Raw genomic sequence first — 12748 nt, forward strand, 5'->3', positions numbered from 1 at the left:
GTGTCATGACTCACAGTATTTTGGAAGGGGGATATGCAATTCTCCATGAAGGAACTGAATTTGAGTATCATACATTCTGTTGCAGATTATGGGGAAAAACTTCATTACCTTGCAAGCATATGACTTTGGAAGAGCCTATAATATTCTTGTTCCCAGTTCTACAAGTAGCTTCTTTCAGAGGTCACTGGACAGTTTCAGCTCCCAGTCTTAATCTAAAAACAGTGGGGTGTTCAGAATGCAGATGCACTTTTTTAAAATCAAATCTTTCTTCAGTTGGGGAAACAAAATCCAGAAGACACTATTTAATCTTAAAGCAAAGTTAGGGTGAGAGTTGGTGACTGAAAAAGTCTGTAAGCTGCTTCTTGTTTATCCAGCTACCATCAGGTCCTGATGTTAGGTGCTCCTTTAGAAAGAAGCGTGTGGTCCACTTGTATTTCTTTTTGCAATCCCCTTTCAAAACCCTTCCACTTGAAACTACTCTGTTAGCACTTGAAAGCTGCAGAAATCAAAGCTGGAGAGGGGCTCCTGGTGGTAAATAAATAGAAAAAGAAATCCAGTGTTTGGGGTCAGGCCCAACTTTGTTTACATAGAACAATTTTATTTGACTGTTCACAAATAATTTGAAACCAAGGTGTGGCTTGACCCTGTGCCCAAGTAACTGAGCCCCTCCTGGACCCCTGAGGAGTGAGTATGGCTGCATTCTGCTCACCATCACCAGGGCCTGTCCCCAGGCCAAAAGGCACCAGTGCTGACATGTCCAAGAATTCCATGCTGATCTGGGCTTGACAGCAGCCACAGCAGCTGGGACAAACCTTGGTGTGATTTGTGTAGGAGACATAACATCCATCTCAGCTCAACACAGATGCTTTCAGCATTCACATCTCCAGGCTTACACAGGCACCTGCAAATTATAGAAGTTGGAAAGATTCATGGCATGCAATCAAAGTCTATGATGTATCAAGTATCACATTGTTGACTAATCTGTGAAATTAAGTCTGGAGCCAAATCTACCTGGCCCATTAGAAACATGCATCTCCTTGCAAAACATGATTCAAGGTCTGCCAGCTCTGAAACTGAATTTGGGAAAGAAATGTGATTTATTTATTGAAAACACTTCTGATAGGCAACTCCACCCTGACAGTTGCTAAAGTTTTGTCCAGAGGAAAAAGTGAGAGAGAAATAATTTTAAGAAAAAAAAAAAAAAACAAACCTGTACAGATTAGGTATTTCCACACACGCTTGCTCTCTATCTTCTCAGGTAGGTGAATCTTGTGATCACCAACTGGAGCAAACTCACATATGCTAAAATCAACAAGTTTGCAGTGTCTGGGTTTGACTTGACACTGTGACACCACTACAACAGAAGGCACAAGGTCTAGTGCTGTCTGGGTCTGTGTCCAGAAATATCCAGTGATTCCAATCCCCAGTTAACCAGTATAAATAATGAATAACACCAGAAATTTCTGTGGGATTTCATTAGCATAAGCAACAACCAAACATATTTAAGAGACTACATGCTGGTTAGAAAGCTTGGGAAAAGACGAGAGGATAAATAAAGCTGTTTGGATTACTAGAATTGTACATTTATATATTTGTATTATTTCAAGTATTCATCTGGAAGCATAGCTTTCCTAGAATACCTATTATTTTTAGATGTTTATTTACTTTTTAACTGTTGCTTTTTTGCTGGAATAATATATATATATATATATATATATATATATATATATATATATATATACATAAAAGACTTTTTGCTGGACGTCATTAGTATATATATTCAGCTTTCCTGGACTGTAGAATAGTTAACAGGGACAAAATTTGGGGTTTATTTTAATCCTGAAAATTGTCTAAGCTAAAAGACAGTGTTTCTAAGAATTGGAAAAATCCCTAATGGCTCTGATTTTCCTTGGGAGCCTCCTAAACTTTACTTCTGTAACCCTGCACATGGGTCTGAAAAGAACTGGATATGAAGTGGAGGAAGATTACATCTTTGCCACCAGAAAGAATGAGCACACTTGATTAAAAAAACCCCACAAACCAACTACCCAAACTTGGTCACCTCCTCTCAGCCAGGAGGAGACCTCATTGCAGTGTTCAACATCCTCCTAAGGGGCAGTGGAGGGGCAGCACCGATCTCTGCTCCCTGGTAATCAGTGATAGTGCCCAAGGGAACAGCTGGAACTGTGTCAGGGGAGGTTTAGGCTGGATATCAGGAAAAGGTTTTTCACCCAGAAGGTATTTGGGCACTGAACAAGCTCCCCAGGGAGCACCAGCCTGACAGAGCTCAAGAAGAGTTTGAACAATGCTCTGAGGCACCGGGTGTGAGCCTTGGGTGTTCTGTGCAGGGCCAGGAGCTGGACTTGGTGATCCTTGTGGGTCCCTTCCAGCTCAGCATATTCTGTGATTCTGTGGTTCCTATGCTGTTTGTGGTAACTTGGGTAGTGGGTTTGGGGAGCGTGGGGTTATTGACACACAGGCCATGCAAGGCTCTTGTCATACCAAGTAACTTCAGCCACTCGGGTCCTGAAGGATAAAACACTTTTGGAGTCCAAATGCCTATTTGACTTTTAGCCAAGAGAAACCAAGATAAAGCTTCTAAAATTATGAAGACTTCCAGGAGAAAAATAGAAAGATCTTCCCTCAAACTAACTTCTGAAGTTCCTAAAAGTATAAAAATCTCATCTCTCCAAAGTGATTTGGTCAAACTGTGCAACTGTCTGAAAAACTACTGTGTTTGCCCTATGCAAAGTGATTTACAGGTTTCTTTACCCTCAGGGTAATGAGTCAAGGTGGGGTGGAGGAAAAGGTCATTATTTTGCTCAGTCTCATTTGAGAAACTCCACATGAGAAAGCCCCATCACATGAAAAGAATTGCTCTACTTCAGTGTGCTGGTCTCTCCCCTGGCTTTCCAGCATGACAGAATGACTTTCAAGTTTGTAAGAAAAATGATTTTTTAAAATCCAGTTGTTTTTCTTCAACAGCCCCATTCAAAACCTCAGATAAAATCTTCTGGAAATGCCCCGAGTCATGAGATGGATGCCAAAATGACTGCCAGGACCCAGTATCTCCCAGCCCACAGGATGGGCTTTGTTTTGGAGCACAGACACAGGAACACAAGCCAGATCCCTGATCTCTCCAAGAAATCACAGCATATAAACTGCTGCCCAAAAGCAAGCCTCGGAGAACTTCAATAACCTCCAGGAAAGCTCTGAGGTTAGGGAGACTAGCACAGCCAAAGAAGACATGAGGAGTCTGCTGGCACTGCTGATCGTGACTCTGGCCCTGGCAGCACTCTGCTGTTGTGAGAAAGGTAAGGGGACATCTTCCCAGGAAGGCTCTCAGAGCACTGCTGAGCCCTGCAGCTTGCTGTCAGCCTCCCTCCAGTCTGGGAGAGGCACAGAGCTCTGGGGGGGAGGAGATGCACCACCAGTCATTGCACAGGTTCAGGTCTCTGTTGGAGAGTCATGGATGAGACAGGGCTTGGGAACAGAGACCCCCATCTTTTGCTGGGCATTTTCTTCCACTGGTCAACACCCACTCACCCCCACCTCAACTGCATATTGAATTGCAGCAGAGAGAATTTGAACATTTTAATATGTTTCAACTGGTTTATAATTTAGTCTCTGTCTAAATGATGGGTGTTAATAAAACCATTTGGGGAGAAACAGACCTTCTATGTAAGTGGGGGGAGCTGGATCTGGCCAGTCACGGGTGGGATTCAGTTACAGAGGAGGATGACTCACAAGCATAGGAGGACTCACTCCTTTCTGTCTGTCTGTCTGTCTGTCTTCCAGATCCCAAAGAACCCTCAGGATCTCTCAGTACTGACAGTGAGTATATCATTCTGACTGATGCTCGGCTCCATTCTCCTGCATCTGCCTCCCTTCTTCCCTTTGGCAGGTTCAGGGGCTGAACAAGAGCCATTCTGAGCCCCTCTCTGCTCTTCCCGTTCCTCTCCCTATTCTGCAGTCCCTGAGGGGCAGCAGCATGGCTCTTGTTCAGCCCTTGAACAAGAGCCCCCCCCCTTCCTGAAAGGGAGGGGCTTCCTTGGCTGCTCCTGAGGGCTGCAGTCCCTCCTCTCAGGTCACCTGGGATGCTGGGATTTTCACACCTTGGGTTGTTCACAACTTTTGTAGCAAGCTGATCCTGGCAGAAATATGTATGGAAAATCCTTTTTGTTCTCTCGTGTCTCTCCTTTCTCACACTTTAAAGGATAACATTGCTGCCGAGAAGCATGAAAGCTGGTATTTTTCCAGTGAGCCAATACAAACACAGATTGTGAAAGAGAAAAAAACACTTAAAGACTATTCAGGGAAAGGTGGTAGTTTCTGACAATTCATTACCTGGCAGTTTCTGTGTAGTCAGTATTTTGATCCAGACTAAATCTCAGTTTGCTAGAGACAGAATACCTCTCACCTCCAGAGAAACACAGCCAATCACTCCATGATGATGAGGGAAAGGACAACCCCCACCATCTCCCCACAAGCAGAGGTCTTAGAATCTTTTTTTTCCCCAGAGACAGCAACAATTTGGCAGTTTCCATGCTGAAATGTGCATTGGTGTGCTGCTGCCTGTGCTGCTGTTGTGCTGGCACCTGTGCACACCTCAACATCCCATGGAGCAAGGTTGTGCTGTGCTAAGCCCTGGCTTGGGCTGGGAAGTGGCTGTGCCTGGTGTTTGTGGGGTCCTTCACAGCGCCATGGTGTTTGCACAATAACAAACCAAGGGAGCAAAGAAGCAACTGTGCACACATGATGTGCTAGTGGAGAGCAGGGGCAAAGGCTCTCATGGCTGAAACATATCTTATGTTCTCCACATTCTGAATGCTGGGGTCTTTGCACATCTTGGGTGTATTTCTCACTGGGTGATGTTTACTGTCACTATTTTATACTCTTCACCTTTCACAGAACTCTGTACATGTGAGCACTGGTATCTCTGTGTGCTGCCTGTTGCTCATGGCTCACTGGAGGTGTTTTAAGGTCTTCTGGTTGGCATCCCACATCCTTCTCAGTCAGAGCCCAGGCACAGAAAGGAAGCCAAGACTGAAATTAAGTAGGCCAGGGAAAGAGGGTGCCATTCTCCTAATTTTCTTCTTATTCATATTTTATGCCTTCTGCACATTTGCTGCAGACTCGGATTATGCTGTGTGATAAGGAAATGGAATTTATAACAGAAAAAGCCCTTGCTCCATGGAGACGTGAAGGCTGCAGTGACGAGGGAGCTTTGAGTGGACAGTGGGATGGGGAAAGATGAATGGGCCATTAGGATGGTTTGTGGCAGTCATTTGCTTGTGAAGAAAGTAGATTTTGCTTTTCAGAGGTTGGACTGCTCTGTGTGTTTCAGTGCTGCATCTGTAACCTACTGTGTTCTCTCTTGGCAGGCATCAAGATTAAAAAAGAAGTTGCCAATGCCTTTGTGAAGAGGAGGAAGAGAGCCAGCCCTTACGAATGGTAACACTCAGGAGCTGGGCTGCGAGCTGGACTCTGGACCTGTTCTGAAGAGGGGGTGGGAAGGCCATAGGGCATGACAAGGCATTATTTTGTTGTACAGCTATGTTACTACCTTCATGTGTTGAAGGAAAAAGGCTGTAGGAGACATTCAGTAATGGAAAAATGGTTCTTTTTTCCATTAAAACTCATTTGAAGGCTTATAGCTGGACTCTAGTCTTCCTCCCAGGGAGAAAGATAGCATTAAGTGTGCTAGCCATGGAGACTGTGGGATACAAGGTAGAAGCTGCTCCAACCTACAGGGTCATCAGAACCAATTTTTAGGATAATGACAATCATAGAGCCTTGGTCATTGCCTCTGGTTTCCCACAAAGGAATGGCTTTTCCCACAACTTTGTTGGAGGAATAAGGCTAGATCAGAATGTCTGTTCTTTCTGAAGCTGTAGAACATATATTTACTTGTGCAGAAAGTAGACACAAAGATTTGAAGAAATCCCAGCTATTTGAGAAATTTCAGGTAATGCAAGGAAGTCCTTCATACATTTCCTGGAAGAGGTTGCTAAGTTACTCTTTCCAATACAGAAATCAAGGAAAAATTAATGACGTACTGGCGGGATTTCTGTGGTGGTGTGTAAAGTCTTTAGGAAAGATTAACCAAACATAGAAGAGGAATGGAGAATGACATCCAAAGTGTACTGCTGAGACTGTGTACTTTGGATGTACAGTAAAAAAAATTGGACTTTCTTATCCTGGCAAAAAAGAAAATAAAAAAACTACATAGGGATAATACTCCTGTCTACAACAGAAGTGAGAATTGTTAGAGAAGTGTTTAAGCTAAAGGAAAATAATGGCGAGTGGGCAAAAATAAAGGTAAGCAGGAAATAATAAAATAAATATATAATTAAATATATTTTTAAAAATATTTCTGGTAGTTGGGGAATGAGATTGAAGAAAAAAAAAAAACCAAAATCCCAAATCCTTACAGCTTCTGTGATATCCTTTGCTGATAAAACCTCAAGAGCAATTGATTTAAGTTGGGTTCAATCCCATATTTCCCAGCATTGATCAAGTAGCCTAAGCCTGTGTAAGCAGATGTTTACCTCAGCATGACCAGTCCTCTGCTGGGTCTCCCTGGAGGACTGCAGGGAGCAATGCTTCAGAGGATCACTTCTTTCAGTGTCAGGTGTATGAACTGTCTCCAGTGCATTGGCTGAAAGTGCAGAATGACGTCTCCGTCTCCTGCAGGTACTTGGAGTATTACAAAAGTCCCATGGAGCAGATGCACGAGCGCTGTGAGAACTACCCCCCCTGTGACTATCTCTCTGACCAAGTAGGGTTTGCCTTGGCCTACAACCGCTTCTTTGGGAGATACTGACGAGGGGAAGGTCTCTCCGCTCGTTTGGCTTGGAACACTCCAAACCCCACAGGAGAAAGAAGCTGTGGTTGGGAAAGAGGGAAGGAAAACATCTGGACTGGCATCTTCTTCTGTTGTCTCCCAACCAGCTGGAACACCAAGGCAGGGATTATCCCACTTGTTGAGCTTCCATTAACTTTCTTCCTTTCATCAATAGTCTCTTTTCAAACATATTTTGTGGTATTTTGAGCTTCACCAGAAGACTTTGTCTTATTTCCTTCCACCTGAATCCCCAGCATACAATATGTGGAAAATAGGGATTAGTTTCAAGAAAACCACTGCATGCCTTAGAAACATCACTAGATCTCTTATCCTCTTCTGCAAAATACAGGAGGATTATGGAAGAAGAATGTCACAGTGTGTGTAAATGTGATGGATCTGATTCTGGGATGCTCGCTGTGAAGAAGGAAGAACAGCTGCCTCCTGTTCCAATTAGTGGGAAAGTTCAGTATTTTCATGTAGTATAATCACATTAAATATGCATCACAGTAGGATCATTTGTAAAGATAGAAGTGTGCATACTCTTGCATAGATAGCAATCAGCTTCTGGTACACTTTTCTGATTATTCTGTCATAAAAATTTGCTGTATAGTAACAATAAATAAATCCCAAAAGGTGTGTTTAAGGAGTCCTTTTAGATGAGCCCTTGCATTTGTGTGCTACTTTTCGTGACTGTAAAAAGAACCCTCAAATTCTCTTGGTTTTTCTCCTTTTTTGGGTTTTTTTTTTGGGTTTTTTTGGTTTTTTTCTCCCAACCAGCTTCTAGTGAAACTAAAAATACCCAGCAGAACAAAAAAAAAAAAAAAAAAAAAAAAAAACCAAAAAAAAACCAAAAAACAAAAAACCAAAAAACTGACTTCTCCTCCGTTGCTTCTGCATTTGTGCTTGAAACTAGAAGCATCTAAACAGCTAAAATTTTTTAAAAAGAAGAAACTGAAGCTATAACCATTATGAAATTAAAAAAAAAAAAGAAAATTGGTTCAAGGATGGATTGAAATTGGGATAGTGTTTTGTTTATTCAAAGCAATTGGTAGTTAAATATACATATATATATATAATGTACATGTATTTTTATCTACATATTGTCTTCCCTCTGCACTGCTTCATTCTGTCCTCTGGTATTAATATTATACCTTAGCATCTTTCTGCATGACCTTGCTAATATACTGTGTCAGCTTTCCTTCCCTGAGAGGCGGACAGCAGATCACACCTCCGAGGACAGGGACTGCGGGTGCTCAGGAAACTGGCAGAGACCAAAGCTCTGGTTACTTGTAAGCTGGTGCAACCATCCTCAGCTGCTCATTGCAATAAATACTGCACTGTAAAGCAGGTTGGTGTGCTGCTTCTTTCTGTTCCTCTGTACTTTCACCTGTGGTAAAAGAGATGCCTGGAAGGCACAGTCTCTTTTGTGAATCCTGATGAGCAGGAACCCAGTTGCTGAGGCTTCCTTCTCCCCTGCCATGCCCCAGAGTGAATCAGAAATGATGACATTGAAATTTAGGTCATAGGTTCAGCACTCTATGACATTGAGGGAGAGGAGGGCCAGGATTTGCCCGACTCACCATGTACCCAGATCAGCATTTCTCTGAAAGCCTTGTCATGAAGTAAGGACACAGGAGAAGTCTGCAGAGGTGGCTGCCAGTGTGAGCCTTGCTTGGCAAGCTGCTGTGGCTTGCACTGCTGACGCTGGTCTTGGCCAAGGAGAAGACACTTAAAAAATATCTCTGCATATCTTGGTTAAATGCCTGTGACTGGTTCCTTTATTGACATAAAATAATGGAGCTTCACTGCTCACAGTAAAATTCTACTCTGAATGCCATCTAGTAAAAATTAACAGAGTGCTTTATTGAAAACAGTGAAATTTTTGCTTGGAAAAATACTAGAGAGATTTGCAGAATCCTAATATCCAGTGCACTAATAAAATAGGGGTGTTGTGGTTGTTGTATGGGTTTGTTAGCACAAAAAGTTTCCTGTCTCTATTTGCATCTTTCTGCTAGTTTTATATTTTTTCTCTCCCTTTCAGTAAATATTTTTTTCAGGCAAAAAATGTTACACCCGGAGGCCTCCATTATGTCATCTGCTCTGTGTCATCAGATCTCTTCATGGGCTGAAGTCATTATGACCTTTGGGGATCTGAGCAGTCGGATCACGTTACAAATTTACTGCTGAAATGGAGGAATTCGATTGTTGCTTGGTTAATGCAGCGCTGAGCACCGCCACAAATCCTCTGCTGCCATCTTTCGGCATTTGCATTTAATAATAACTTGAGTTGCTTCTGAAGCATTTGAAAATGCAAATTCTTGTCCTCCTGATTTCCTTAATACTAAACTTTCACTTACAGATTAGAGGGGAAAACCAGGGACATAATTTACAAATGGATTATATGCAGCTGAATTGACATTTTAGTGGGGGTGTTTATCACGACTGCCAAGCTCCCAAGGGAGTTTAAGTCTGTTTTATCTCTACACAAACAGAGGTGAAGTTACCTCTGAATAAATTTGTGAGCCTTCCTGTGGACTCACTTTTCGCAGTCAAACAACCACTTTCTGAAATACAGCCCAAGATAACAGAGACATTCCAGGTTGTTTGCATCCATCACTTCATGCACTTCATGGCATCATCTCATGTCTCCAGCAGCAACCACTTTGAAAGGAGCCCAGTAGGACCTGGAGGCCCAGGTGACCTTTATGTCACCTCCCACCATATCTCAGCAATATTTTGCAGATGCTCTGTCCACAGAATCCAAGCAGCTTCACAAACCTCCCTCATCTCAGGGAATCTCTCCATGTCTGGAGGTGCCCTCCTCACCCAAGCTATCATTATCAGGCCATGGAAAATGGGCTTCACTTTTCTCTAGTCAGAACCAAAGCCTTGACTATTTTCTTGGCTCTTTTTCCATACAGAAGAGTTATCAGGGGCCACGGGGCTCTGTGGGTGAATAACTCACTGCCAGTATTTGGAAGGGTGTCTAGAAGGCAGCTGCTAGAGGAAGGTTTGGCTCAGCACAGAATCTGCATTTACACACTCATTTTGCCTGTGCCAATGTACACAGCCCAGCGAGCTGCCACTCTGCAGTGCTGTAGGAGGAGGATTGGCACACATGAGTAGAAAGCAGGGCGTGATAAGGAGGAGAAGGAGAGTTAGGTTATCGCTGCTTCCAGATGGGATCCCAACCTACCCTGCATTTCTGTGTTGGCTTTATCAGAGTCAGCTTCTTTAAAAGGGCTTTTGAACTCTTAACCAGGGAGCAGTCACCCTGACACACCTCTCCTCAGGAGAAGTGCCTTAGTCTCCTCCAAGCCACGGTTTCAAAAGAACTGTCAAGGTGACGGACACTCATGCCAGCTGAAGTTGGTGCAACCAGACACTTTCTTATGGATTTTGGGCACATTTCTACCAGTAAATTGTCTGCTTGGATTGATTAATGACTTCTGAATTGCAGTGAGAATTTGGTGAATGATCTCTGGTGGGAGAATGGCCACCAAAACCTGAGTGCAAATTACAAACTGCAGAATTTTCCAGTTCAAAGAAAAACAGGAAGAAACAGGTGCAAATTATCTTTCCTTTAAAAAAAAATGTTCTTTACAGTGTCTTGGGTGGACTCTGGGAAGCTGGTGACACTGGGCAGCCTCCTGTTGCTGATCTTCTCACAAATACTGGTAAAAGAGGTAAATATTGCTCTTTATTTGAAATAATGAAATTTCTTATACTAAAGAAATTTTTTTTTCCATTTGAAACATGTTCTTTAAGGAGTTTTGGGCTCAATTTTGACTTTTTTGCTTTCAGTTCCCTTGTTCCCTTTCTTACCTGTCTTAATTTTAGTTACTTGGTTGGAATTTTCCTCCTGTTTGCAGCTAGGTGATTTCATAGAGTGTTTGTGAGTAGATCTCATGGAGTCTTTCCTTTTCCAGCCTGTCTAAATTGACCAATGCTCCTGGGAGATTCTAATGTAGCACATCCATATCAAATGAGAACTCCATCATCCTGACCTGTGGTGGTGTATAGACAATAGCCTGAGGTTGCTCAGGAGGGTTTTGCTAAGGATTTGCTACCTGCCTTGCTTGCTCTGCCAATAATGACAAAGAGGCAAGGAAAGGGTAGAGAAAAACTCGGCTTGTATCCACAAAGATACCCAAGAAATTCACACTTCTGATGCTAATCCTCATTTGCTTTTATGTTGCAGGCTATGTCCCCCATCCTGATGGATATGGCTCTGCATTCCTTTGATGACCAGTATCTGGGGTGCAGAGAGGAGATGATGGAAGAACTGGAGCAAGGAGACTATTTTCAAAAGGAAATAGCTGCTAACAAGGACTACTTGCGTCTCTGGAAGAAGGCTCAGGAGGCTTTGCTGAAGAGCCCTGTAGGTCTGCTGAGGGAAATGCGTGCCAGCCATGCCACTGTCCTCATGGCTTACACCATGAACTCCTCCCTGCACTCGCAGCTGAACTGGGCTACATCCACAGCAGGAATCTCTCCAGAGCACTACAGACACAACTTCAGCTTTAAATATTTTCACTTCTACCTAACAACTGCTATCCAGATATTAAAGGAATGGCAGATCAGCATGGGGGAACATAAGTGCTACCAGGTGCACAGGGGTGTAAAGGACTTGTATATCGAGGCCAAGGTAGGCAGCAGGGTGCGATTTGGCCGTTTCACTTCTACCTCCCACCTCAGGAATGAAGCCCAGAAGTTTGGGAACGAAACTTTGTTCACAGTGACCACTTGCCTGGGAGCAGCTGTGCAAGGCTTTTCTTACCACACATCTGAGAAAGAAGTCCTCATTCCCCCTTATGAGATATTTCTCGTCAAAAGCTTCCTTCAAACCCAGCAGGGCAACCGGCTGCATCTGCATTCTGTGGGGAACTACAGCAAGTACCAGTGCCAGCTGGTGGAAGGTATTGTACACAGGATCTCATGCAAGGGGGCACAGGACAGGCTGGTCCCCAGTGCCCCAGGCAGCCCCCACCAGCAGCACCCACGCGGGGCCACACTCAAGGGCAAACCTGTAGCTCACCCCTTGTGTTTGCCTACGAGATCCACAAGACCCAGCTTTACCTGTTTGCTGTGAAACCTGGGACAAACCCACAGCTCACTAAAGATGGATCAACAGCAGGTCTCAAGGTTCTTTGCAGCCCCCATTTATCCCAAGTGTCGTTGCAAGGATGTTGCAGGACTCATGCCTTTGTGTCCCCAGCATTGTTATTGCAAGGGTGGGTGAGATGTGCTTGAACCAAGTAATCTATGCTTGTGTCTTGCAATGTTGCTATACTTCAAGTTTCAGGACTATTCTAGGCTTTGGTCCATTACTACTCTGGCAAGCTACTGCTTCTACACTTATCTCTGGCAAGCTGAGAGAAGCGTAAACAAAGCTGCTGTCACTTTAGCAGTGACCTCTCTCCTGAGGCAGCAGGGAGAAAAGGTATCCTTTGACAAAGAACACTGAGTTTCCTGGTTATAGAGAGAGCTCTATGCTGGAATACCTCATGGGGCCTGTTTCACATCCCTGCCTTTCTGTGAGTCTACCACCAGTCCAGGACTCTTGCTTTAGTCTCTTTGTTCAGCAGTGTGTCAATGTGATCTTTGAGCTCAAAACAATCATTTAGGAATGAGGGTTTGTGCCTCCAAAGCCAAAATAATAGGTAGAGTTGAGAAAATGGCCTTTGTGGGCAAAGGTTGTGTTAGCAAAACTAAAAAGCTTTAGGCAGTGAATAGACATCTACATGACTGCTCTCTTTATTTTCTTTCAGCTTCAAGAAGCAAGAACAGTGGTTATACTGCACTCGCCTCTGCCATTCTCCCTAGTGTGCTTGGAGTTTCCCTGTGCTTGGCCCACAGTCTCTGATTCTCTGTCTGCATCCAATTATGTGCCCTTGAATA

At 43.6% G+C, this 12748-nt stretch overlaps 2 protein-coding genes across 3 annotated transcripts; both read left to right on the plus strand.

The window, feature by feature from the left end:
• Positions 1 to 3101: 3101 nt before the first annotated feature.
• LOC121335969 (osteocalcin-like) lies at positions 3102 to 8194 on the plus strand. The gene is made up of 4 exons (XM_041404584.1): positions 3102 to 3314; positions 3799 to 3834; positions 5385 to 5454; positions 6697 to 8194. Exons 1-4 carry the CDS (start codon positions 3248 to 3250, stop codon positions 6824 to 6826), a joined length of 303 nt encoding a protein of 100 aa, XP_041260518.1. The 5' UTR covers positions 3102 to 3247; the 3' UTR covers positions 6827 to 8194.
• Positions 8195 to 10086: 1892 nt separating this feature from the next.
• ART4 (ADP-ribosyltransferase 4 (inactive) (Dombrock blood group)) lies at positions 10087 to 12747 on the plus strand. 2 transcript variants are annotated; one of them, XM_041404579.1, is made up of 3 exons: positions 10087 to 10533; positions 11049 to 11766; positions 12619 to 12747. In XM_041404579.1, exons 1-3 carry the CDS (start codon positions 10441 to 10443, stop codon positions 12711 to 12713), a joined length of 906 nt encoding a protein of 301 aa, XP_041260513.1. In that variant the 5' UTR covers positions 10087 to 10440; the 3' UTR covers positions 12714 to 12747. The 2 variants fall into 2 exon arrangements, with proteins under 2 accessions (XP_041260513.1, XP_041260512.1); XM_041404578.1 differs by lacking the exon at positions 12619 to 12747 and having other exon boundaries at positions 11049 to 11939.
• The last annotated feature ends 1 nt before the right edge of the window (position 12748 follows it).

The sequence above is a fragment of the Onychostruthus taczanowskii genome, unplaced genomic scaffold (genome assembly GCF_017590055.1).
Source record: "Onychostruthus taczanowskii isolate IOZ18803 unplaced genomic scaffold, ASM1759005v1 scaffold216, whole genome shotgun sequence".
Lineage (NCBI taxonomy): Eukaryota > Metazoa > Chordata > Aves > Passeriformes > Passeridae > Onychostruthus > Onychostruthus taczanowskii.